This window comes from Columba livia, chromosome 21 (genome assembly GCF_036013475.1).
Source record: "Columba livia isolate bColLiv1 breed racing homer chromosome 21, bColLiv1.pat.W.v2, whole genome shotgun sequence".
NCBI lineage: Eukaryota > Metazoa > Chordata > Aves > Columbiformes > Columbidae > Columba > Columba livia.
In genome coordinates this window covers 6,304,965-6,322,693 of record NC_088622.1, presented here as the reverse complement: position 1 = coordinate 6,322,693, position 17,729 = coordinate 6,304,965, and the positions used below count along the sequence as shown (strand labels likewise).

The window sequence follows — 17,729 nt, the reverse complement described above, 5'->3', positions numbered from 1 at the left end:
TCAGTCCCCCTGGATCCCCTCAGTCTCCCCAGCACCCCCAGATCTCCCTCAGCCCACCTCAAGTTCTCCTCAAACCCCCATTCCACTCAGCTCTCCAGGTGCCTCAGATCTCCTCAGCCCCCCCAATTCTCCTCAGCCCCCCCAATTCTCCTCAGAACCCCCAAATCTCCTCAGAACCCCCTGAGTTCCCTCAGTGTTCCTGGGTCTCCTCAGACCCAGGTTCCCCTCAGCTCCTCAGATCTCCTCAGAACTCCCAGATCTCCCTCAGCGCACCCCAAGTTCTCCCCAGGCCCCGGTTCCCCTTGGCTCTCCAGGTCTCCTCAGACCCCCAAATCTCATCAGAACCCCCCGGGTTCCCTCAGTGCTCCCAGGTCTCCTCAGAACCCCCAAATCTCATCAGAACTCCTCAGGTTCCCTTAGCGTTCCCGGGTTTCCTCAGTCCCCTGGATCCCCTCAGCCCCACTCAGTCTCCTCAGCACTCCCAGATCTCCCTCAGCACACCCCAAATTCTCCTCAGACCCCGGTTCCCCTCAGCTCTCCAGGTCCCTTCAAACCTCCTCAGCCCTCTCAAATCTCCTCAGAACCCCCAAATCTTGTCAGAAACCCCCAGGTTCCCTTGGCGTTCCCAGGTCTCCTCTCAGTCTCCTCAGCCCCCGGGGATCTCCTCAGCCTCAGGATCTTCTCAGGACTCCCAGATCTCCCTCAGCCCTGCCAAGTTCTCCTCAGATCCCAGGTTCTCTCAGCTCCCCAGGTCCCCTCAAATCTCCTCAGCCCCCCAAATATTGTCAGAACCCTTAAATCTCCTCAGAACTCCCCAGGTTCCTTCAGCCCCCACTGGTTTCCTCACACTCCTCAGCCTCCCCCAATCTCCTCAGCCCCCCAGGTCTCCTCAGCACCCCTTAACTCTCTTCAGCCCCTCAAACCTCCTCAGTACCCCCAGGTGTCCTCAGACCCCATTTCCCTGGGGGCTCCCCAACCCCTCTCAGGGTCTCCCCCCATCTCAGGTTCCCCCATCCCCTCTGCAGACCCCCCCATGGGGCCTCCCCATGCCTCCCCATTTGTTTTATCCTCCCCACATCTCTTTCAGGGAGCATCCATTTAAAATATATATATATATTTACAATTTTTTCTCGTAATTTTATCCATATGTCCCCCCATGCCCCAAATCAGCAGATACGGTCCATAAGGGAAGCGAAAGTGGGGGCAAAACCCACCCGCTTCTCCTTCTTCTTCCACAAGGTCCAGGGGATGATGCTGCTTCTGAGTTTCCAAACTAAAAATAATTTTAAAACTCAAAAATTGGGGATTTTTTGTTATGCTTTCTCAAAACACTGCATCATGGAGGGTGATGGAGAGGAGAGGGATGCCCTGGGTGGATGGAACTGTAATTAGCAAACCCAAACGATGCGCCTGAGTGGTGAGGAGCAGGGATGGGGTGGGGTGGGATGGGATGGGATGGGATGGGATGGGATGGGATGGGATGGGGATGGATGGGATGGGATGGGATGGGATGGGGATGGATGGGATGGGATGGGATGGGATGGGATGGGATGGGATGGGATGGGATGGGATGGATGGGAAGGGATGGGATGGGGTGGGGATGGATGGGATGGGGATGGGGATGGATGGGATAGATGGGATGGGATGGATGGCATGGAGTGGGATGGGATGGGATGGGGTGGGATGGGATTTGGGAAGGGGGAGGATGGAGATGGGATAGGGTGGGATGGGGATGGGGTGAGCTTCCAGGGGCCTTCACCAAAGTGTGGGGTCCATCTGCACTTGCCCTGGGCCTGAAGACCCCAGGGAAAGTCCTGGTCAAGGTGATGGCACCGAGGAACAAGTGCTGTCACTTCCCCAGTGCCCTCTCAGGTCTGGCCGTGTCCCCTACTCACATCCCCACCACTTCTTTAGCACCACTGGTCTTGGACCTCCCCATTGCCCAACATTTCCCTGCCTTGGAAGGTCCCCAGATCCATTAATTATCCATGACTCAACCAAGAACTGGAGCCAGCAGCTCAAAAAACCCCTTTTAATCTGATTTTCAGCTGCTGACACCTAGCAGTTGCGCTCGGTGCTGGTGTTACCCCAAAACAGGACACAGGAGGGACCGGAACATCTCAGAGCTTCCCTGATGTCCCTTAACCACCGATATCCATCCTTGATGCCACCAAGTTCCCCCTCGCTGGGTTTACTTTCATGGTGCTTTCGCTTCCTCCCGCAGCACCGGGGCTTTCGGCTGCTGGGATTTTTTTTTGTCGTGATTATGAAACCGGTGGCTTTAAACCTCTGCACCATTTTAGGTGATTCTTGACTTTTGCGGGGGGTGTCTGACACCAAATCTGCGGTGGGAGGACACAGTATGGATCACCCCTGAGCTTTGGGGTCCATCAAGGGTGGGTGAACATTTCCTGGGACCGTCCGTGTTGAGACTGGCCGAGATAAGCAACACTCAGGGCTTTTTTCTGACCCTATGTTGGGTGGATTTAATCTTGGGTGTGGGAAAGGGGCCCCTTTCCTGGGGAGGTGGTTGGTATGCAGAGATAAAAAAAAAATAAATAAGAATAATAAAACCCTGCCCGTCTCCATCCCAGGTTGCAAAATGGAGGAAATAAGCTCTCGGCTTCCGAAAAAAATACGGTTCCAAGGCTGGTTTTGCCCCCGGGATAGATCCGACCGCGATTAAGAGGAGAGAAAGGCGGGAGCGGAGGTAAATCGCAGCCGCAAATCAGCGCCGCAGGGTTTTCAGTGGAGCCGCTACACCTGCACACCGCCCCGGGGACGATGGCCCCGTCCCATCGCGGTGTCACCGTCAAGCCGGATCTGTCCGGCACTGCCGGCGCTTGGTAAAACCGCAGCGGGTGCCTGGGTGGGGAAGGGGAGATGTTTGTGTGGGGCCACCCGGGGTGTCCCTGTGGGAAAACCTGGTCCACAAAGGGTAACACGGGGCTCCTCTCTGGCTCTTTTGGTGTCCCCAAAGCCTTCGTCTGTGTCTTGGGGACAGCGGGAAGGAATTCCTTCAGGAAATGCCTCTTCAAAACTCTTCCATCCCCCGCCTCGTGCTCCTTTCTTTCACACAAAATCCCTTGTTTTCTGTAAAAAGCTGGTGAAAGCACCCGCTGTCTGCACCAGAGGAGGTTTCCCCACGACAAGTGGCCGTGCTGGCCATCGGTGATGCTGGTGTTCCCGGTGCTGCTTGGGCTAGATGGGTGAAAATCCACATTCCTGGCTTCTCGGGGTCAACAAACCCATAAAACACGTTTTTCACCCCAGAATCACAGCGATCGGGAGGTGCCGAGGTCCTCGCCAATGCTGGAGCAAAGCCAGCGGAGATTTGGGGGTGTTGGGTCAGGGGGAGAATTGAAAAAACAAGGGTGCATGAGCTTCCCTTCTCCCTGTGAAAGGGCGGGCCATTTAGTTCTAATTAGGTAATGAGTTAATTAGGATTAATTAGTTAATGTTTGCAAAGCACTTAGGAGATGAAAAGCAACAGCGTGGGGCGGCTTTGTGCATCTCGGCACTCTCCATGGACGGGTGCAGGGGGTTTGGCTAAAATCCCTGTGACACCCTCAGGAGGGGACTTCTTAAGCCAAGCCTAGCTAGGCCAGGCTTAAAACCCAGCAAGAAGGTGGGCTGCCATAATAGGAGGTTTGGAATGGCGAGGTGCGCTCCCAGTGCTCCGCCGTGGCGAAAAGCCGTGCCGGGATGGCGGCGCACGCGCCGCGAGCCAAGCGAGCACGTCCTGGCGTGCCCGTGGTGCCGGCAGCGCCGGTTTCTCTGGCGGTGGGGGGAAAATTCCAGCACCGTGGCTCAGGGGCCTCCCTCCCCGGCAGCGTCCCGTGGGCACAGCCGGCACACGCGGCACACGTGGGAAGCAGCCGGGTTTTCCCTGCCCGACGGGCACATCGCCGGATCGGCCAAAATCCTTGCCCCATCTTGGCATTCTCCAGCACGCCGGGGCTGAAAAGCGGCTGTGTACCCCCAAAAAAATTGAGAATCAAGGAACAGTGGAGCCCCCCCAGCTCGCACTGGGGTTACTGGGAGGTAATGAAGCCAATTTACTAATTAACTGGGATTAATTTCCCTGTTTGCCCAAACACACAGTTTCCCTTCATGGGCAATCCCAGCTGCCCGCCACGCGGTCCAGCGGGACGATGTTCCCCGTAGCCCAAAATTCCCAGGTATTTTGGGATATAAATTAAATAATAAACCATTAACAAGCCATTTTGGGACCCTCCAGGCCTGAATCTGAGCCGGGCTGGTTTTGGGGTGAAAAACGGTGGTTTTTTTTTCTTTCCTCTGGTAGAACCAGCCCCGTTCCCGGCTCTTTGATGAGATAATTTCAGCCACTCCTCGGTCCCTGGTGGGTCCCAGCGGGGAGACGAGACCTGAATTCCTAATGCAGAAAAACAAGCAGAAAGAAAAAAAAACAAACCCATGTGGGTTTATGTTTATATATCTATTTTTTTGGCTTTTTCCAAGCTTTTTGGGCCTGACGGGAAGAGGAACCAAGCGGGTGGTTATTCCCCAGAAGAAGGGGAAGGGATTTGGGGAGCACCCAGCGGGGGAGGTGGAAAGGGGGGCACTGGCAGTTGGAGCGGGGCGGTTTGGGGCGAAAACCGAGGAGTTTGTTCCCTTTGGCTTCCGGCCAGCCATTCACGTCGCCTCCAAAATATGCAGCTTGACCCCCCCCGGGGAATTATGTCCCCCTCAGCTCCTCCTCCATCGTCCCCATGCAGCCACTGCCCGCTGTCCCCATCGTGTCCCAGGGTTGGGGCGACCCATCCTCGTGTTTGTTTGGCCCTTGAGAGGGGACCGGATGGGTCCCCAGGGCTCCCCAGGGACTTTTGGGGGGCGGAAAAGTGTTGCTGTGGGGCAACCGGTACTGCCAAAGGTCCCCATAGGACCCCATATGTCCCACAGGTCCCAAAAGTCCCCATAGGTCCCACCATGGCCAAGCATCATGGTGACAAAGGAGGGGACAGTGGGAGCTCGTCACCCAAAACTCCTCTCAACGTGATTTTTGGCCAACTTGGTAAAATTTGGGGAAACCTGGGTGTTTTCTCAGCATTACCTGTGCCAGTGTCCCCTGTCCCTTGTCCCCACGGGTCCCCTGCTGCTCTGGGTGGGGGTGGGATGGGGGTGACACTGGTGGGCACAGAAGGCTGGGGTTGGACAGAGGGACAGACAGAGAGACAAAGGGGTGAGTGGAGGAGTGGCAGGACAGACAGATGGAGGGACGGGTGGGACAGAGGGACGGAAGGACAGATGGACAAATGGATGGAATAAGGGACAGACGGGAACATGGCTGGATGGGGCCTGAGGGACGAATGGACGGACAGAAGAACGGACCCAGGGCAGGCTGGGTGAGTGAGTGGCAGCTGGCGGGACAGACAGACGAACAGGACACGGGTGGAGATGCCGCGGGAGGGGGGGCTGCGGAGCTGAGGTCGGTCACGTCGCGGCCCCTTTAAGGGCCCCCCAAAATGTCGCCGCGGCCCCTTTAAGCCCTCCCCCTCTAAACGTCGGCGCGGCCCCTTTAAGCTCCCCCCCCAGCGGGCGGGCGGTGGTACGCGCCGGTGGGCCGCGCCGCGCGGGGGACAATGGGGCGGGGGTGGTACCACTGTGGCTACGGGGGGGCGGGCAGGAAGTGCCGCGCGGCCCCGCCCCCTCCTGCTCCGCCACCCCCCGCCCGTCGCGGCGGGGCGCGCTGTGAGGCGGAGGGATCGCTCCCCCCTCCCCGGGCACCGGGAACCGGCACCGGCACCGCTGCGGCTGGGTGAGGGCAGCGGGCACCGGCGGCCGGGACAGGCGGGGCCCGGTCTCGAACCTGGGCCTTGGCGGGGCGCGGAGCGGGGAGCGGTCTCGAACCTGGGTCCCATCGGTGCGGCCTCCCGGCAGCTTCATCCCTGGACCCTCCGATTGCAGCCCCATTGCATCCGTCCCCCACGGGTCCCCGCGTATCAGCTTCACCCCTAGTCTCCCCATTGTATCCAATCCCCTCAATTCTCCCATTACAGCCCCCCCAGTCCTCTCATTGCATCCAGACCCCCCAATTCCCCACCATTTCACCTCCACAGTGCATCCAGACCCCCCAATCCCTGCCCATTACAACCCCCTCAGTCCCCCAATTACATCCAGACCCTTCAGTTTCCCACCATTGAACCCCCCCCATTGCAGCCTGACCCTTCAATTTCCCCCATTGCAACTCCCCTGTCCCCCATTGCATACAGACCCCATAGTCCCTCCCCCATCACAATCCCCCCAGTCTCCCCATTGCATCCAGACTCCCCAATTCCCTACTATTGCACCCCTCATTGCAGCCTAACCGCCCCAATCCCCCCCTCCTTTTCTCCCCCCCCATTGCAGCCTGACCCTCCAATTCTCATTACAACTCCCCCAATTCCCCCAATTGCATCCAGATCCCCAATTCCCCCCACTCCAGCCCCATCATTAGCACCCAGGGCCCCCATTCCCTCACCCCAGGACCCCCCTTTACCATCTCCCCCCCTCCAGACCCCCCCAGCCCCGTGCCATGGCCTGCAGCCTGAAGGACGAGCTGCTCTGCTCCATCTGCCTGAGTATCTACCAGGACCCGGTGAGCTTCGGCTGCGAGCATTACTTCTGCCGCCGTTGCATCACTGAGCACTGGGTGCGCCAGGAGCCCCAGGGCACCCGCGACTGCCCTGAGTGTCGCCGAACCTTCACCGAGCCCACGCTGGCCCCCAGCCTCAAACTGGCCAACATCGTGGAGCGGTACAGCGCCTTCCCCCTGGACGCCATCCTGGGCGCCCAGCGCAGCCCCTTCCCCTGCAAAGACCACGAGAAGGTCAAGCTGTTCTGCCTCACCGACCGTGCCGTCGTCTGCTTCTTCTGCGACGAGCCTGCCATGCATGAGCAGCACCAGGTCACCAACGTGGATGATGCCTTTGAGGAGCTGCAGGTGTGTGCTCCCCTCCATCCATCCCTCTATCCTTCCATCCCTCTTTTCACCCATCCTTCCATCCCTCCATCCGTTCCTCGCTCCCTCCATCCATCCCTCCATCTTCCATCCGTCCATCCATCCATCCCTCCCTCTGGCCCTCCATCCATCCCTCTATCCTTCCATCCCTCCATCTATGCTTCCATACCTCCATCCATCCTTCCATCCCTCTGTCCGTCCATCCGTCCATCCCTCCATCCATCCCTTCCTTCCCTGCATCCCTCCCTGTCCCTGGAGCATCATCCCTACCCTGAGCTGCTCCTCTGAGCTCCTCTGTCCCCTCTCAGTGCCAGCTCCTGTCTGTCTGTCCATGTGCCTTTTCTGGCCCCATCAGGGTCAGCCCTGTGGTGTCTTCCCATCTGTCTGTCTGTCGATCCGCACGCTGACCATGCCCCCGCCACCCCCTGCACCCCTTTTCCCAGGATCCCGCACCCCATGAGCCGGGTCTATCAGGACAGCCACCTGCTGGGATCCCTTTTTTCCCCAAATCGCCTATTTTCTGTCTTTTTTTCCAGCGCGAGCTGAGGGAGCAGCTCCAGGGGCTGCAGGAGAGCGAGCGCGGCCACACTGAAGCCCTGCAGCTCCTCAAACGGCAGCTGGCTGAGACCAAGGTACAAGCGTGCCCCAAAAACCCCCGTCCCGCACCCTCACTTGCCTGATTTTGGGACCTTCAAAGACCCCAAACCCCACAGTTTTGTGGTTCTGCCCCATTTTCTCCTTCCTTGATACCCTGAAAACCACTAGCAGGTTGATGAATCTCCCTGTCACGCTGCCTTTTATTCCCTTTGGGGCTGCTTTTATCTATCTTTTTAGTTAATTTTTATTTTATGTTTATCTCCTTGCTCTTGCTCAGGGGTTCAGCTTTCAGCAAGGTTCCGTTTTCTCTCCACCCCAACAGCAATGGGATTTTTTTAGCTTTTCTGTAGGGATATTGGGTCAAATATCCATCCTTGGGTGCTTGGAGTGTTCAGAGTAATTTTAGTTAATGGGGTTTATTGGGGGAATTACGGATTTGTGGAATGGTTGGGGCAGGATTGGGGGAATCTTAACAACCACCTGCACTCCAAAAAGTCCTCAGCCAAGAGCCTGCGGGTGACCATCGGGGAGGCTTTCGAGCGGCTGCACCGGCTGCTGCGGGAGCGGCAGAAGGCCATGCTGGAGGAGCTGGAGGCCGACACGGCGCGGACGCTGACGGACATCGAGCAGAAGATCCAGCGCTACAGCCAGCAGCTGCGTAAGGTGCAGGAGGGCAGCCAGATCCTGCAGGAACGCCTGGCCGAGGCCGACAAACACATCTTCTTGGCCGGCGTGGCATCCCTTTCCGAGAGGTGGGTGACAACGAGGGGACGGCGGGGTCAGTTTTGGGCAAGAAAGGCCTTGAGGTGCTGGAGCGAGTGGAGAGAAGGGAACGGAGCTGGTGAGGGGCTGGAGCACAAGTGTGATGGAGCAGCTGAGGGACCTGGGGGGTTCAGCTGGAGAACAGGAGCTGAGGGGAGACCTTCTGATCTCTGAACTGCCTGAAAGGAGCTTGGAGCCAGGGGGGTCGGGCTCTGCTCCCCAGGAACAAGCGCCAGGAGCAGAGGAAACGGCCTCAAGTTGCGCCAGGGGAGGTTGAGGTTGGATGTGGGAACAATTTCTTGCCCAAAGGGCTGTGGGGCATTGGAACAGGCTGCCCAGGGCAGTGCTGGAGTCACCAGCCCTGGAGGGCTGGACAGACGGACATGAGGTTCTCAGGGACAGGGATTGGGGTAACGGTTGGGCTTGATTTTGGGGGTCTCTCCCAAACAAAATAATTCTATGACACCGGGGTCCCCCGTATTGTCCCCCCCTTCTCCATCATCTCCTTCTCAGGCTGAAGGGGAAGATCCATGAGACCAACCTGACCTACGAGGATTTCCCCACCTCCAAGTACATGGGGCCGCTGCAGTTCACCATCTGGAAATCCCTGTTCCAGGACATCCACCCCGGTGAGGGTGCGGGGATGGGGGGTTCCTGGGGAGGGATGGGATGGGGACAGCACCAGGGGGAGCTGGGGACATGCTGGCGAGGGATAGAGACAGGGACATCACTGGTGAGTGATGCAGATGCACTGTTGAGGGATGGGGATGTCACCGGTGAAAGATGGGGACAGGGATGTCCCCAGGAAGAGATGAGGATGCACTAGCAAGGGATGGGGACAGGGACAGCACCAGTGAGGGACAGGGACATTCAGGTGGGGGATCGGAATGCACCAGCAAGGGGCAGGCGTGGGGACATCAATGTTGAGGGACAAGGATGCACTGGCAAAGGTGGGGACAGGGACACCACTGGTGAGGGATGGGGACATGCCAGTGAGGGATGAGGACGCACCGTCAAGAGATGGGGACAGGGACATCACTTCTGAGGGGTTGGGACGCACCAGCAAGGAATGGGTGACACCCTGGTGAGGGATGGGAACAGGGACAGCCTCAGTGAGACATGGGGACAGAAACATCACTGGTGAGGGATGGGGACAGGGACATTACTGTTAGAGGGATGGGGACATGCTAGCTGACACTGGTGAAGGACAGGGACGCACCAGCCAGAGGTGGAGGCAAGAACATCACTGGTGAAGGGTGGGGACACACCAGTGACCTCAGCACCGCGGTGCTTTGCAAACTGGTGGGGCAGAGCCACCTGCACCAGGTCTGGGGACCTGCATTGACACTCGTCCCCCCTTGTCCCCGTGTCCCCCTGTGTCCCTTCTTGTCCTCATGTCCCCCTGTGTCCCTTCTTGTCCTCACGTCCCCCTGTGTCCCTTCTTGTCCTCGTGTCCCCCTGTGTCCCCGCTCCCTCCCCAGTGCCAGCAGCCCTGACGCTGGACCCCGGCACTGCCCACCACCGCCTGATCCTCTCCGACGACTGCACCATCGTGGCGTACGGCAACCTGCACCCCCAACCACTGCAGGACTCCCCCAAACGCTTCGACGTGGAGGTGTCGGTGCTGGGAGCGCAGGCGTTTGGCGGCGGGGTGCACTACTGGGAGGTGGTGGTTTCCGAGAAGACCCAGTGGATGATCGGTTTGGCCCATGAAGCTGTCACCCGCAAGGGCAGCATCCAAATCCAGCCCAGCCGGGGCTTCTACTGCATCGTCATGCACGACGGCAACCAGTACAGCGCCTGCACCGAGCCCTGGACGCGGCTCAATGTCAAGGGCAAGCTGGAGAAGGTGGGGGTGTTCCTGGACTACGACAAGGGGCTCCTCATCTTCTACAACGCTGACGACATGTCCTGGCTCTACACCTTCCGCGAGCGCTTCCCCGGCAAGCTCTGCTCCTACTTCAGCCCCGGGCAGAGCCACGCCAACGGCAAGAACGTGCAGCCGCTGCGCATCAACACCGTGCGCATCTGACGGGGCTTCAGCGCGGCCCCCCCTCCCCACCGGTGTTTTGGGGGAGGTTTGGGCTGATCCTGCCGCAGGAACTGGCCCCGGTGTGGGGCAGGATGCGGCCATTGTGGCCTCACCGTCGCTGGGCTGTGCTTCCAGGGGGGCTTGGGGGGCCGGGCTGCTGCAATAAAAGATTTGGAGAGAAGGGGCCGGGTGGTGAGAGCCCCGGGGGCTGCGCCGCGACATGCCGTGCAGCTCCGTGTTGTGCATACTGCACCCTTTTGTGCCATACATGCTGTGCCATGCTGTATGGCACCATGCTGCGCCACACCATACGTCCTGCACCGTTGTGTGCCATGTGTACCGCACTGTGCTGTGCCAGACATACTGCACCATGCCATATGGCACTGTGGTGTGCCATGACGTACATACTGCGCCCTCATGAGCCATACGTGCTGTGCCATGCCATATGGCACCGTGGTGTGCCACACTATCCGTCCTGCACTGTTGTGTACCGCACTGTGCTGTATGGCGCTGTGGTGTGCCACACCACGCATACTGTGCCGTGCCATACGTGCTGTGCCACGCTATATGCACTGCACCATGCCATACGTGCTGCACCGTGCCATGCTGCACCATGATGTGCCACACCATGTGTTCTGCACTGTGCTGTGCCATATGTGCTGTCCCATACATACTGCCCCGTGCTGCGGTGCACTGTGGTGCGTCACACCGTATGTACTGCACCATGCTGTGGTGCACTGTGCCGTGCCATACTGCACCATGCTGTGCCATACCGTGCCATTCCATGCCATACTGCACTGTGCTGTGCCGTACTGCACCGTGCTGTACACGCCGCACGTGCTGCATGGTGCCGTGGTGCCCTGTGCCACCGTGCACCGTGCCAATCCATGCTGCGCCGTGGTGTCACAGCCCTGGGGACGCCAGGGGGACAAGGAATGGTCCATATAGAGGGTACTGCCAACGTATAGGAGCAGCTCCCATATAGGGAATACTGCCTGTGGGGAGGGGCTGGGATGAGGGGGTATATGTATATAGGGGGGATGCGACATGGAGAGCAGGGCTCTGCTATAGTGTCCTGGGGATGCGACATGGAGAGCAGGGCTCTGCTATAGTGTCCTGCGCATGTACCAGGCTGTATAGGATCTGTGCTGTTAATATATAGGGGGTATGATCTATAGGGAGTGTGATATACAGGGGTGGGCTATATAAGGAGTGCGACATATAGGAGGTGTGATGGTGCGGGGGGAAGCTGCCGGTAATTGGGGGCACTGAGGACAAACGGGGGCACTGGGATCATAATGGGAGCGCGGGGGGTGCCGCGTTCCCCTCCCGCCCACCAGGGGGCGCTGTTCCGCGCCCGTCGCCTTCTCTCTGGCTCAGCCCGGGTCGCGCGGGCGCGCCTTCCCGCGCATGCGTAATACCGGCGGTGAGGGCGCGGTCGCGCGCCCAGGGGGCGGGGCTCCGCCGCCATCTTGCCCCGAGCGCGGCCCCGCCGGTACCGGAGAGCGGGGGGACAGTGAGGGGCCGGGGGGCGGGACAGGGGGTGTCGAGGGCTGGGGGCCCTGGGGCCCTGGGGGCCCGGTGACGGGGGGATTTGGGGAGAGATGGGGCAGCTGAGGGGGCTGAGGAATGTGGGGGGTTGTGGGGAGGAGCCTGTGGGGCTCGGGGTGTCTGGGGGGCACCTGTGGGGCTCAAAGGGGATGTGGGGGGCACTTTTGGGGCTTGGGTTGTCCGTCGGTTGGGTGGGGGCGCTGTGGGGCTCAGAGGAGGGTGTGTGGGGAATCTATGGGGCTCAGGCTTCCTGTGGGGTGTGGGGGGCACTTGTGGGGTTCAGGGTGTCCGTGGGTTGTGGGAGGGGCCTGTGGGGCTCGGGGGGGGTGTAGGTCTGGGGGGGACCTGGGAGGCTGTGAGGGGCTCCTGTGGGGCTCAGGGGGGCGTGGGGGGTGTCTGTGGGGTTCAGGGTCACTGTGGGGTGTGTGGGGCACCTGTGGGGCTTAAGAGGTGTGTGGGGGGCACTTTTGGGCCTCGGGGTGTCCGTGGGTTGGGGGAGGCTGTGGGGCTCGGGGGGGCGTGGGGGGGATCTGTGGGGCATAGCGTCCCTGTGCTGTGTGGGGGGCACTTTTGGGATTCAGGGTGTCTGGGGCGTCCCCTGTGGCTCCCCGGTTTGGCTGTGGGGGTGTCAGGGTCGGGGGGGGGCAGTGTGGCAGGGGCAGAGCCGCAGCCCCAGGGGGAGGCCCGGGGGGGGGGCTGTGCGTGGGGCTGGGGGCCGTGGGGCTGGTGTTGGAGATGAGGGGACCGCAGGGTGACCTCCCCACGCCCCCAGCCATGGAGCCCAGCGGGGGGGCGCGCAGGGAGCGCCCGAAGCCGCGGGAGCCGGCGGCGCGGCTGGAGAAAGCCAAGCAGAAATCGGCCCAGCAGGAGCTGAAGCAGCGACAGCGGGCGGAGGTGAGGGGGGGGCGACACGGGGACCCCGGCGCCCAATCCTGCCGCCCCCCGTCACCTTTATTTCCCTCCCCCCTTCCAGATTTACGCCCTGAACCGCGTGATGACGGAGCTGGAGCAGCAGCAGTTCGACTCCTTCTGCAAGCAGATGCAGGCGTCCGGCGAGTGAGGATCGTGATACCCCCCCGCCTCTGCGCGGCCGCTTTTCTAACCCCTTTTGTTATTTATTTACCAAATAACCGCTCTTTTTGTCGTTGTTTTTTCTAAAATAAAAGCTGTGGTAGTTCCATGTCTCTCGTGGTCCCTCGGCGGGGCCGGTTCGGGGCCGGGTGCCAGAGCAGCTGCGGCCGTTGGGCGCCAGCGTGACCGGCGCGACCTCGGCCCCTGGTTTGGTCCGTGGCGGGGGAAGGGTCCTGCTCCCCCGCCGCCACGATTTGGGGTCCACGTCCAGCTCTCGCAGCTGCTCGGCACCGCGGGGGCTTCCCCGGGGACCCCCCGGGTGTTTCTCTCGGGTTGACCTTCGTTTCCTTCCTCCACCCACACGTCCTTCGCTTTCCAGCCGCCGCTTTTCCAGAGAGTTCGGATCGGCGGCGTCAAACCCGCGTGTTCCCCCCCGGCTCCCTCCTGCACCCCGTGAACAAACACTGGTGGGCGGGGGGGGGCGAATAAAACACATCAGAGAGATAATTTCCTTATGGTGACAGTTAAAATAATAAATAATCAAAACGCTCCTGGCGAATCAGGTTTCAAAAAGACCCTCTGGAGGTTTGATCGGTGAATTCCCCCCCACGATCAAGGGAGGTCTTTGATTTTGGGGGTGTGAACCTTCCCCCTTGTGGTAAATTCCCGATATACGGTGGGAGCAAACCTGAAATTTCGCCTTCCCGATGTGGGGAGGGGTTTTGGGGTCCCTGCCACGGGGGGTTTGCTCACCCCCCATGAGGGCGGGGTGGCTGTTTTGGGGCCTCACCCTGAGCGGAGCTTTTCCTCCTGCTTAATTATTTCCCTTTTGCTTTTCTCTACGGGCTCCTCGATCTGGGGAGCGGGACCCCGAGGAGACGGCGCTGGAGAGCGAGGAGGAGGAGGAAGATGAAGGCTTTATTGGGCGTTAGGTGACGGCGAGGAGGGGGATTTGCAGCTCCAGACGGCGAAGGGGAAGACGATGTAGGACGTCGACCACGCGACGCAGTAAACCGAAGCCACCGCCGCCGGCGAGAAGAGCACGGTCACCACCCCTGCGCCGGGAAAGCACCGTCAGGATCCTCCCATTCCCCCTCGGCGCTTTAATTACCTCGTTTTAATTATCCTACCTCCAGCGTAAACCACTTTTTTCCAGAGCTGCGACTCCAGCACCTTGTCGTGGGGGTAGGAGCCGCGGTCCAGCATGAAGACGCCCATGACGGCGGCGGTGACGCGCAGCACGGTGACGTCCCCCCCCGTCAGCAGGAAGGTCCCCGCCAGCAGCGAGGACGCGTAGGGACAGGGCAGCCCGCGGTAGGTGAAGGGGATCCCTGTGGGGTGCCGGGTGTTGAGCTGCGGTGGGGGGGTCACGCCAAAAACCCCCCGCCGTGGGATGCCGGACTTACCGCTGGAGAAGAAGCAGAGGCGCGCGAACACGGCCAGCGCGTAGGCGACGGCCAGCAGCCCGTCCAGGACGCCGCGCGGCTGCAGCAGCAGCGCGGTGGCCAAGCCGAAAGTGGTAAAATCGGCAAAATCGTCTAGTTTCGCACCTGCAGGCAGCAAACGGGCGGTTCAGGGGGGTTTTGGGACACCCCACGGGGGTGGGTTTGGGGGCGGCACGACCCACTCACCCAGCGCCGAGCAGGCGTCGAGCTGCCGGGCCACGGCTCCGTCGGCCAGATCCAGCAGGAACCCCACCAGCAGCAACCAGCACGAGTACTGGTATTGCCTGGGGGGGCAGAACCGGCGTGAAACCCCCTTTCCAACCCCGCCGCGCGCCCCCGCCTTGTAACGCGCCCCCACCTGTTGAGGCTGCAGAGGACGGAGGACAAACCGGCTACCAGGTTGGCCACCGAGAGCCCGTTGGCCGCATTCTTCCGGATGAACTCCAGCGCCCGGCCCCGGCCCGCGCTCAGGAACAGCTTCTGCGGGGGCTGGAAAACACCTGCAAAGCGCCGCGGCCGCCGGTGAAACGGCCAAACCGCCTTTTCACCAACGCGGGGGGGATCCTTTAAACCCCCCCGAGGTCACGGGTCGGCGCTTTGCTCCCCCCTCCAGCGCTGGGAAGGGGCTGGAGGAGTTGTATTTTAGGCTATTATAGGTTATTCTCGGGGGTGCTGGAGCCTGCGGGAGCCTCGCCGGCCGTTCCCCACCTCAAACCAAAGCCCCAAAAGCTTTTTGAAGCGAGCGGTGGGTTTTTTTTCCATTTTATTTTAATATATTTTCTTTTCGCAAGCCCTGCCTCTTATCTACCCACTGGACGTGCAAATAAAACCGAACAAATTAATACAAACTGCCGAAATGAACAAAACAAACCGCAAAACAAATCCAAACCCAAGCTTAAGACTAAAAGCCAACCCCGGTTTGAAGCTTGATGCGTCTTATATACCTATAGGGCTAAGCTTTAGAGACAGAGTTTAAGGGTCATGTCCTACTAGTGGGCTTTGCACCCTGCCTGTGCCGCGGTCCCAAAGCTGGGGAGATCCTTCATCTGCAAGAAAACAGCACGTCAGAGCAACACAAGAGCCGCCCCCCCCGCGCCCCCCCCAGCCCCTGCCAAAAACACCTCCCGCCGCGCATAGAAACACCTGCGATCGCGAGGGATGGAGCTCGAGCGCTGCGTTTCGGGGTTACGGGGGATACGGGGGACGTGGGGACGTGAGCGGTGGCACTGGGACCTTTGGCCACCGCGCCCCGCGCCGCCGGCACGGGCTGGGGATGGAAAATCCCTCCCGACCTGCCGGGGCGGTTGTTGCGCCGCGTCGGATTTTCCGGGATCTTTTTGGTGTTTTTTATTTTGAGGGGGGGGTTAAACCATCACCCGGCGCCGTCCCCCTCGCTCCTTTGAGGCAGATCTGGTGGGTTTTGAGGGTGAAAAGGGCAAAAATAGCCATTTTGGGGCTCGCTGTCACCATCCCCGGCGCTGAGCGGGATCGGGGCCCCCCCGGGGGGTCACCGGTGCTGCGGCTGCACCGGCAGTGTCACAATCCCCCCATACGTGCCTGTTCTTGGCGTTTCTAAGCCCAAAAAGAAAGGGCAGGAGGGACTTTCTCAACCCTGCACCACTACTTTTTATTACTGTGTTTGGGGGAAGAAAAGGTGGTTTTAGCTCTTCCCGAGTGATCTCAGGGGGATTGTGTGTCCTGGGGGGGGTTTCACCCCCCAGGGCTGAGGAGAAAAGGGGGTTGAGCTGGAAGAGGCGCAGAATCAACCTGATTTTTTGGGGCCGCTTCGTTCTTTTCACACTTTTCCGCCCCAATTCACGGCGCCGAGCGAGCGGCGCTCGGCCAACAACCCCGATTTTTCCGCCAAATCCCCCAAAACGGCGATTTTTGGAGGCTGGGGGGATGGGGGGTGAGGAGGGAGGAGATGCCTCGTGAAGGGGCATCGGGGGCATCGAGGTGGCACTTACCGACCGGCGGGGACACCATCCACATGGCTGCGGCAGGGAAACTGAGGCAGGGGCGGCTCGGCGAGGGGAAACTGAGGCAGGGAGGGCTCGGGCGCTCGCCCGGCGCGGCCGCGACGCCGCGTTATATAAGGAAAAGCTTCGCGGCTGAGTCACCCGCGGGGGTGGGTCCGGCCAGAGAACACGGGGGTTTCGGAGGCGCCTGGCACCACCGGCGAGGGAGGAGCTGCCGGGGGGGGCCAGGGGCTGTGCCAGGCCTGGGGACGCTGTGCCAGGCTTGGGGACACTGTGCCAGGCTTGGGGACACTGTGCCAGGTCACAGCACCAATGCCAGGCTTGCAGCAGCCGTGCCAGGTGTGGGCCACCCGTGCCAGGCTCACAGCACCCATTGCACACTCACAGCACCCACTGCAGACTCACAGCACCCACTGCACGCTCACAGCACCCATTGCACACTCACAGCACCCACTGCACGCTCACAGCACCCATTGCACTCTCACAGCACCCACTGCACACTCACAGCACCCATTGCACACTCACAGCACCCACTGCAGACTCACAGCACCCATTGCACACTCACAGGACCCACTGCACGCTCACAGCACCCATTGCATGCTCACAGCACCCATTGCACATTCACAGCTGCCATTCCACACTCACAGCACCCATTGCACACTCACAGCTGCCATTGCACACTCACAGCACCCACGGCATGCTTGCAGCACCCACTGCACACTCACAGCTGCCATTGCACACTCACAGAACTCATTGCACACTCACAGTACCCATTGCTTGATCACAGCACCCATTGCTTGCTCACAGCACCCATTTCACACTCACAACACTCATTGCACACTCAGAGCACTCATTGCACACTCAGCTGCCATTGCACACTCACAGCACCCATTGCGTGCTCCCAGCTCCCATTGCACGCTCACAGTACCCATTGCACACTCACAGCACCCATTGCACGCTCCCAGCACCCATTGCACGCTCACAGCACCCATTGCATGCTCACAGCACCCGTGCCAGCCTCGCACCACCCATCCTTGGCTCGCACCACCCATATCGGGCTTGTAGTAACCGCACTGTGCTCATAGCACCCATACCGTGCTTGCAGCACCCACGCCAGCCTTGTGCCACCCACGTCAGGCTCACAGCACCCGTGCCAGGCTCGTAGCACCTGTGACAGGCTCGTAGCACCCATGACAAGCTTTGCAGCACCCCCGCTGTGTTTTGTTGCGCCTATTCCACTCTCACGGCACCCATAAAATGCCAGCGGCACCCATGCCAGGTTCACAGCACTTGTACCGTGCTCGTAGCACCCGTATTAGGGTCACAGCACC

General features: G+C 60.3%; 3 protein-coding genes and 1 long non-coding RNA gene across 7 annotated transcripts; 2 read left to right on the top strand and 2 right to left on the bottom strand.

Moving 5' to 3' along the window:
* Positions 1–2,582: 2,582 nt before the first annotated feature.
* TRIM62 (tripartite motif containing 62) lies at positions 2,583–10,533 on the top strand. 3 transcript variants are annotated; one of them, XM_065037678.1, is made up of 6 exons: positions 2,583–2,710; positions 6,517–6,943; positions 7,498–7,593; positions 8,054–8,310; positions 8,834–8,949; positions 9,802–10,533. In XM_065037678.1, the coding sequence occupies exons 2-6, from the start codon at positions 6,536–6,538 to the stop codon at positions 10,350–10,352; spliced, it is 1,428 nt and encodes a 475-aa protein (XP_064893750.1). In that variant the 5' UTR covers positions 2,583–2,710; positions 6,517–6,535; the 3' UTR covers positions 10,353–10,533. The 3 variants fall into 3 exon arrangements, with proteins under 3 accessions (XP_064893750.1, XP_064893749.1, XP_064893748.1); XM_065037677.1 differs by lacking the exon at positions 2,583–2,710 and adding an exon at positions 5,168–5,366; XM_065037676.1 differs by lacking the exon at positions 2,583–2,710 and adding an exon at positions 5,595–5,779.
* Positions 4,039–5,225, bottom strand: LOC135575954 (uncharacterized). The gene is made up of 2 exons (XR_010467452.1): positions 5,075–5,225; positions 4,039–4,396 (listed from the first exon to the last, which is right to left on the bottom strand). It is a non-coding gene; the product is annotated as an uncharacterized LOC135575954 (long non-coding RNA).
* A 1,169-nt stretch (positions 10,534–11,702) lies between the features above and the next one.
* SVBP (small vasohibin binding protein) lies at positions 11,703–13,083 on the top strand. The gene is made up of 3 exons (XM_065037695.1): positions 11,703–11,847; positions 12,676–12,797; positions 12,877–13,083. Exons 1-3 carry the CDS (start codon positions 11,763–11,765, stop codon positions 12,961–12,963), a joined length of 294 nt encoding a protein of 97 aa, XP_064893767.1. The 5' UTR covers positions 11,703–11,762; the 3' UTR covers positions 12,964–13,083.
* Positions 13,084–13,873: 790 nt separating this feature from the next.
* Positions 13,874–16,543, bottom strand: TMEM269 (transmembrane protein 269). Of its 2 annotated transcripts, XM_065037694.1 has the most exons (7): positions 16,387–16,543; positions 15,430–15,465; positions 14,778–14,919; positions 14,606–14,703; positions 14,381–14,524; positions 14,105–14,305; positions 13,874–14,029 (listed from the first exon to the last, which is right to left on the bottom strand). In XM_065037694.1, the coding sequence occupies exons 1-7, from the start codon at positions 16,409–16,411 to the stop codon at positions 13,893–13,895; spliced, it is 783 nt and encodes a 260-aa protein (XP_064893766.1). In that variant the 5' UTR covers positions 16,412–16,543; the 3' UTR covers positions 13,874–13,892. The 2 variants fall into 2 exon arrangements, with proteins under 2 accessions (XP_064893766.1, XP_064893765.1); XM_065037693.1 differs by lacking the exon at positions 15,430–15,465 and having other exon boundaries at positions 16,387–16,542.
* Positions 16,544–17,729: the final 1,186 nt, after the last annotated feature.

Excerpts from the sequence above, each read along its gene's own strand:
- TMEM269 (XM_065037694.1), bottom strand. The coding sequence starts at position 16,411 with ATGTGGATGGTGTCCCCGCCGGTCG. Across the intron at positions 14,306-14,380 it reads CCTCTGCTTCTTCTCCAGCG|GGATCCCCTTCACCTACCGC; the intron begins GTAAGTCCGGCA and ends GGCACCCCACAG. Across the intron at positions 14,030-14,104 it reads AAAAGTGGTTTACGCTGGAG|GGGTGGTGACCGTGCTCTTC; the intron begins GTAGGATAATTA and ends TTCCCGGCGCAG.
- TRIM62 (XM_065037676.1), top strand. The coding sequence starts at position 5,604 with ATGGGGCGGGGGTGGTACCACTGTGGCTACGGGGGGGCGGGCAGGAAG. Across the intron at positions 5,780-6,516 it reads ACCGGCACCGCTGCGGCTGG|ACCCCCCCAGCCCCGTGCCA; the intron begins GTGAGGGCAGCG and ends CCCCCCCTCCAG. Across the intron at positions 8,950-9,801 it reads GTTCCAGGACATCCACCCCG|TGCCAGCAGCCCTGACGCTG; the intron begins GTGAGGGTGCGG and ends CTCCCTCCCCAG.
- SVBP (XM_065037695.1), top strand. The coding sequence starts at position 11,763 with ATGCGTAATACCGGCGGTGAGGGCGCGGTCGCGCGCCCAGGGGGCGGG. Across the intron at positions 11,848-12,675 it reads CCCCGAGCGCGGCCCCGCCG|CCATGGAGCCCAGCGGGGGG; the intron begins GTACCGGAGAGC and ends CCACGCCCCCAG. Across the intron at positions 12,798-12,876 it reads AGCAGCGACAGCGGGCGGAG|ATTTACGCCCTGAACCGCGT; the intron begins GTGAGGGGGGGG and ends CCCCCCTTCCAG.